The sequence below is a fragment of the Coenobita brevimanus genome, chromosome 84, assembly GCF_032717465.1.
Source record: "Coenobita brevimanus isolate Jiangsu-jjx chromosome 84, ASM3271746v2, whole genome shotgun sequence".
NCBI lineage: Eukaryota > Metazoa > Arthropoda > Malacostraca > Decapoda > Coenobitidae > Coenobita > Coenobita brevimanus.
In genome coordinates, this window is record NC_137037.1 from 48,663,941 (window position 1) to 48,671,047 (window position 7,107).

A 7,107-nucleotide genomic window follows, 5' to 3' on the forward strand; every position below is an offset into this window, starting at 1 on the left:
ACTCCCACCTGCACCCACTACAGTCATGCAAAACTCCTGGCCGAACCTGCTTCAGTGATGCTAAATTTCCACCCGTACACCCTCCCGCTCCTACATGCAGTTGGTGTTGACACTGCCTACGACATCAATGCATTAGCGAAATTTAAGAGTTACCGTATCACTATAGCAGTTCACAGGAGTTTATGTGCAAGAAGGGAGATTCCGGTGCTAAGTAAGAAGATATAAAAAAGAATATGAAAAAATGCTTGGCGTTCATTGGGTTTGAGAAGAGGTCAATATTACAGCTGTACTTCTAGAGATTTTGAACATATTTTGAACATACATCAGGAGTGAAATACATAAGCTAGTTTATATCTAACTGATCAAGCGTTTTTATAAATAACTTAGAGCCTACTACTACGTCAGCAAAATATGTATAAATAGGAGTGAACCGATAAAATTTACCAGGTTCATGAGAAAATGCATAACTACTGTAGAATTGGCAGTTTTGACTATACATTGATAGGGGTTAGAGATGAGTGCTGTGTAGTGGAGCCATGTGCTGGTGTGTGTGTGTGTGTGTGTGTGTGTGTGTGTGTGTGTGTGTGTGTGTGTGTGTGTGTGTGTGTGTGTGTGTGTGTGTGTGTGTGTGTGTGTGTGTGTGTGTGTGTGTGTGTGTGTGTGTGTGTGTGTGTGTGTGTGTGTGTGTGTGTGTGTGGTGATATTGTTAGTGTGTGGTGGTGTATGGTAGTGTGTCTGTGTGGTGCATGGTGTGTGGTGTTGTGTAGTCTATGTCTGCTGTTTGGTGGTACTGGGGGTATATGGCTGTGTATGGTAGTGTGTGGAATATTGTGAGGTCAAGTAGGGGTGTATACAATTGGATCTCAAAGTCAAAAGCACAGCAGAGTTCAGCAGAGTCTCAGTAAATATAAAAACAAGAAATAATAATGTGTAAAAGAATCCAGTAAGTTCTGTAAGCCAAGTATAGAAAAAAAAAATGGTGTTTGGATGTAGAGTTCAGCGTTAAAAAAATATATATGAGTGTGAAAAAGGTCTCAAGATCAGATGCAGAGTCAAAATCATATATATAAATTTGTACAGTATAGAAGTAAAAAAAAGAAAGAAAGAAAGGTAAATGTAAAGTTCAACAGAAAAAATAAAGTCAGGTGTAGAGGTAGCAAAATATTAGAAGTGAAAATCATAATATATATAGAGGTAAAACTTGTAAAAAAAAAAAATGCAATAATAGAAACAGGGTAACTTTACATGTAGGAGTGACTTTCGAAATACTGTGAATGTAACAGTAACGTGAATGTAAAGTAGCCTAGTGTAAGCGTAAACGCAGTATGAATTTACGAGAAGTGTGAATGTAAATGTAATGTGAGTTTAGAATTAAGAGTCTGAATGTTGAAATATGGTAGATTTAAATGTAGGATGAATTCAAAAGTAATGTGAATTTAGCAGCTATGTAATTGTTTGAGTTGTAAAGCAGTGTGAACGTTGAGTTAGTGTGGATTTAGAGGTAGAGTAAATTTAGAAGTAGGCTACTGTGTATCTGGTCGGTTTAGAAGTACTGTAAGGCTAGAAATAGGTCAAATCAGTGTGAAAATCTAGAAGTAATACTGGCACACGAAAAAGTCCTTCTCCTTGCAGTCGTAGTTGTAGGCTCTGAAGTTGCTCTGGCCGAAGAGTCCCATGCATTTTCCCGATCCACTTGGCACTTCCTCGTTCCACGTCTCCTTGCTCATGTCCACTGGCACGCCCGACTGTGGAGAGAGGGAGGTGAGACTGGTGTGTCTGGAGCGTGTGGAAGGATGTGGATGCTGTGGGGATCCTTGGAACGTTGTGGAAGGTTTGTAGAGGGGTTTGGAGAGGTATGGAGGGCTTGTAGAAGGTTTGAAGGGGTGCGTGGATGGTGTGGGGGTATATGGATGGGTGTGGAGGAAGCAGAGAGACGTGTGGAGGTGTGGAGAGATGTGTGAAAGGGGTAAGAAGGGATGTAGAGGTATGTGAATGAGTGTGGAGAGAAGCAAAGGATGTGGAGAGGTGTGAACAGATGCGTGAAAAAGGTGGGAAGGGAAGTGGATGCGGGTAGAGGGTTTCTCGAGGTATGTGGAGGGATCTGGAGGTATGATGAGGGATATGAAGGAATGTGAGGAATATGTGGGGGTGGTCATGTGCAGGGTGCACCTACAAAAACGTGTAAAGGCGAGAGGAGGAGCAAGAGCTATTAGACAATTATCACATTTCACTTTTCAATGCCCAGAGAAATAAGAAATGTTAAAATCAATCTATTCCCACACGATCTAATTAATTTCAGGTGTTACTTATTATTATTATCTTTATTATTATTATTATTACTATTATTATTATTTTTATCATCATCATCATCATCATCATTATTATTATTAATTGCACGATATTTACCTGAGACCCAGAAGTCCACACCCAGGCCCCATCCAGAAGTGAACCCCCCACCCACAGGTACTCTGGCGGGTCTGGAAAGGGAGAGAGAGATTGATATGGCTCAGTACACAAAATAAATCGTTAAAGGAAAGGTGCTACGAGGCCTTCTATGTGTTTCACCCTACCACAACCACCACATCCACACCCTACCACACTTGATCTTTACTACACCCTCACATACACAAAGCGTGCCACAAAATCCTTGCACTCATACACATATACACCCCCCCACACACACACTCTCCCTCTACCACACCCTACCACACCCACACCCTACCACCACACCATCATACCCACACCCTACCACACACTGACTACCACACCCAAGTACACCCTAGCATACCGACTCAATACCACACTCTCTCCCTTCACACCCACACCCTACCACACCCACAGCACACCACCGAAATCGATCTATATCCACACTCTTTCACACACTCTAGGTCTGCCTCCCTCTGTTACACCCACATCTTATCACACACTCTCTCATCCTACAGTCTCTGTACCACACCTACTTCCAACCACACTCCCTGCCATACCCACACCCTATCACAGTCCTGACCACACCCACATCCTACCACATTTTTTACCACACTTACACCCTAATACACTCTTCACCACACCCTCAGACTACCACACTTTTTACCACACCCTACCACACTCACCCTGTACAGCCGTGAGGAAGTCCCTGAGTGCAGGCAGGTCACGGGGGGAAGCAAGGTCACCGCCCAGCCTGCCACACTGCCTACGAGCGTCCTCCCAGCCCAGCATCTCGTCCACACTCACGTAGAAACACTCAGAGCCCACACGGGAGAAGGGAGGAGGGCAGGAGGTGTAGGCAGCAGCGGCATCCCACACTGTAAGAGTAGGGAGAGTGTAAGTGTAATGTGCAGAATGAATAGCTAAGGCAGTGGTGTTACGAAATATTCAGAGCCACTTACAGTACGGCCGTAAGTGAGTAAGAGATTGAGTAAGTGAGGGAATGAGCTGAGGATTGGTGAGTCAGGTGCAGCAGCGAACAGATGTGTGTGTGTGTGTGTCTGTGTGTGTGTGTGTGTGTGTGTGATTGATAGATAGATAGATAGAAGGACAGACAGATAAATAGATAGACTGGCAGATAGAGACAGATAGAACAAGAAATGAAGAAATAATAGATACATAAATAAGGAAATTTAAAAAAGCAAATAGACACAGGCGAAAAACTAGATAACTAAGCAAACAGACAGATAGATGAATAAATAAATAAACAAATCAATAAAACTCTCACATAAATAGTTAGATAAAAGGATAAAAAGTAAACAGATAGACAAGTAAGTAAATAAATAAATGAAACTCGAGAACTAATGGACGAAAAGCGTGGCTCGGAACGTCACCGCTAAGCCTTGCCCATGGATCGCCCTACAACCTCCATGACCTTGTTGACCTAATCATTTCATCGTCCCTTCATACTGTATCACTGACGAAAGTTTGGTCGAAATCCGTCGAGGGGTTCAGGAGATATGGCACCCACAAGGATAAACTAAGTCGACCCCCTATGACCATGACCTTTGACCCTTTGACCTAGCTGACCTAATCAGTTCATTGCCCCTTCATACTGCATCGCTGACAAAATCCTGGTGGAAATCCGTTAATGGGTTCAGGAGATATCGTGCCCACAAAAGTGTTACGGACGCACACACCCACTCATGGACAGACCAACCACTAAGTGCCTCCTCACTATAGATGGTCGGAGGCATAATGAATAAATAATACAAATCGTAACCCATTCTCCACTAACCATGCTCCTGGTCTCCCTGTTCCAGCAGCTCGGGGTTGGCGGCCTCCAGCACCTCCACGCGGGAAAAGAGGCCCTTCATGCGGCTGATCTCACTCAGCACGCTGGACAGCTGGCTCTGGCATGTGTGTACCTCCTCCTGGAATAAACGCACATGTGTGAGGACATCGTACACACATGCACATGAGGATAATACACAGGCACATACGAGGATAAAGCACGCACACACATGTAGACAGAAATATATATAGGTACACATGCACCTCGCTAAGTGTGTTGGATAGTTGGGTCTGGAATGTCTGCACCTCCTATACCATACGTACATGCATAATGATAGCACACACACACACACACACACACACACACACACACACACACACACACACACACACACACACACACACACACACCTCCCCCCCCATTCCCTTTCTCTCCTCCTTCCTTTCGCTTCACTGTGACCAATCTTATTCATTCTTCTATAATCCATCTTTTCCACAACGGTTATACATTTTACGAATACATACAGTACAGGAGATGCCAAATCCGAATATATGTCTTCCCCATAACGGCAGGCACACAGCACCCGTTTTTCTACACACTCTCTCTCCTGTTTTATTCAGATATCCATTCGCAGCTTATTTCCCTTAGACCAGTGGTAGAATAAGTTTATACCGTGGCTCAGCATCCTCTCCATAGCACTTCTTCGTGACTAGCATCGTATTCTAATGTTAATTCATTGTTAGAGCTGAAATTTCAAGACCGACATATGGAAATTTTATGCCAAGTTAAATGGGCAGAGTATAGATGTCTTTGGAGAGAGAGAGAGAGAGAGAGAGAATCATAAGGATTTCCAAGAATTCTAAGTCGCCCTCATTAAGTCATACGCACTCTCACATTCACTCACACACGCACACGGCCACAAGAAGTACACATACATACATACATACATACGCATGGGCATTCATACACTCACATATACACAGGAACGTTCAGATGAGAATAGGGCAACAACAACAACGACAATAACGACAACAATAACGTACTTACACAGCAGCATTCTGTGGACAACTTAAACGCACATGGAACAATCTACACGTACACATGCATGTATTCATATATTCATACACAGGCAGAATCCTTGCTTTCACTCACATCTGCACACAATCACATTTTGTCGCTTACTCAAACGCACAGAGACCAAAACACACACACACACACACACTCACACACACACACACACACACACACACACACACACACACACACACACAGTCATACGTTCATACGGTAATTCGTAAACAGTTAGGTATATACAGCAGACGCACATCCAAGGCATACATGCAGCCAACAGTGCATTACTTGTATATAAACTAACATACACACACACACACACACACACACACACACACACCCGGACTTAAGGAGTGAATGCCCCACACACACCACAACACAACCCCACATTACTGGAAGTTGGCGGTAGGTCCTCTCCCCATTCCCTGACACCATCACCACCAGTACGCCATCACTACAGAAGCACTCATCACCACCATCACCACCACTGCACCACCACCACCATCATTATTACCATCATCACTAGCACTCGCCATCACCAACACGATGACGACCAACATCACCACCAACACTCATCACCATCACCACCAACACCATCACCACCACCACCACCACCACTCATCACCATCACCACCTCCACCACTAATTACCATCACCACCGACACCATCACTATCACTGCACTAACACTCACCATCACCACAACAACAATTACCACCATATATGTTTTAAAAAAATCATTATTAATATTTTGTGGAAGATAAGGGCGGCCACCATCCGTGCACGTGATGTAGTGCTGCCGTCAGGTGTCTCTGCGCTGAGTGACGAGGCAAATGGTTTCCTGTAACAAGGAAACCATTTACTACGTTGGGTGGTAACCATGCAACCAAATGACGGCTGGTGGTTGAGTGGGTTAAGGCACTCCAACCGAATGAATTCTGCTGGGGTTTACATCTGAGGGACTGTTGGAGTTTATTGATTAAATGATGTGACTTAGGGGCGAGTGAGGCTGGTCATCAGGGCCTTATTTGGGAGTAAGTAGCCTAGTTCCAGGTTCCTACGGTCCTGATGGGGGGAAAAAGAAAGAAACAAAGAATGAAAGTAAAAGAAAAAGGAAAATAGAATGATGGCTGGCTGTATGGATAGACGTTTGAACCAAAAATATGAATTGTGTCTTTTATTCCCGTCAAAAAGAACGGGTTTATTGGGCTAAATGAAGCTGACCGCAGGCAAAGGGTTTAATAATTGCTAATAGGAGCGTAGGGAGCCAATGTGTCGACTGAACTGGCGTGAGGCTCCTTATTACGTGGTTAGGGAACTGGTGGCTGGCTGGTTGCTGGAGAGAGAGAGAGAGAGAGAGAGAGAGAGAGAATAACACGAAAGAAAACCAGAGAGAGACAGACCGACAGGCAGAAAGACCGACCGACAGACAGACAGATAGACAGATACAGTGAAAACACATTAAATAGTAATACCTTTTAATAACACATCTATTTTGATCAACATAAACTCCACCTTTAAACAATGACGTCATAACTAGAAGCCACGCCCACCATGATGACGTCACGGATAACAAGTGAAGCGACCTGGGCGAATTATGAAGAGGCGCCGAAGAGGGAAGTGTAGGCGGGGAGGAGTGAAGTGGAGGGGGGGAGAGGGAGAGAAGAGGTGAGCGAGAGGAATTTTGAGAGATTATCTTGGCCATATTTCACTCTCACTCTCAAATTCTCTCTCTCTCTCTCTCTCTCTCTCTCTCTCTCTCTCTCTCTCAAATTCTCTCTCTCTCTCTCTCTCTCTCTCTCCATCTTACATATTTCCC

At 44.2% G+C, this 7,107-nt stretch overlaps 1 protein-coding gene across 2 annotated transcripts in view; it reads right to left on the minus strand.

The window, feature by feature from the left end:
* Positions 1-624: 624 nt before the first annotated feature.
* LOC145410229 (uncharacterized) overlaps positions 625-7,107 on the minus strand; it is a 47,824-nt gene continuing 41,341 nt past the window's right edge. For both annotated transcript variants that reach the window (XM_080280452.1, XM_080280450.1), the window contains exons 4-7: positions 4,223-4,358; positions 3,111-3,302; positions 2,407-2,477; positions 625-1,745 (exon numbers count right to left, since the gene is read on the minus strand). In XM_080280452.1, coding sequence (XP_080136578.1) covers positions 1,590-1,745; positions 2,407-2,477; positions 3,111-3,302; positions 4,223-4,358 — 555 coding nt within the window. In that variant the 3' untranslated portion in view covers positions 625-1,589. The remainder of the gene's footprint in view (positions 1,746-2,406; positions 2,478-3,110; positions 3,303-4,222; positions 4,359-7,107) is intronic.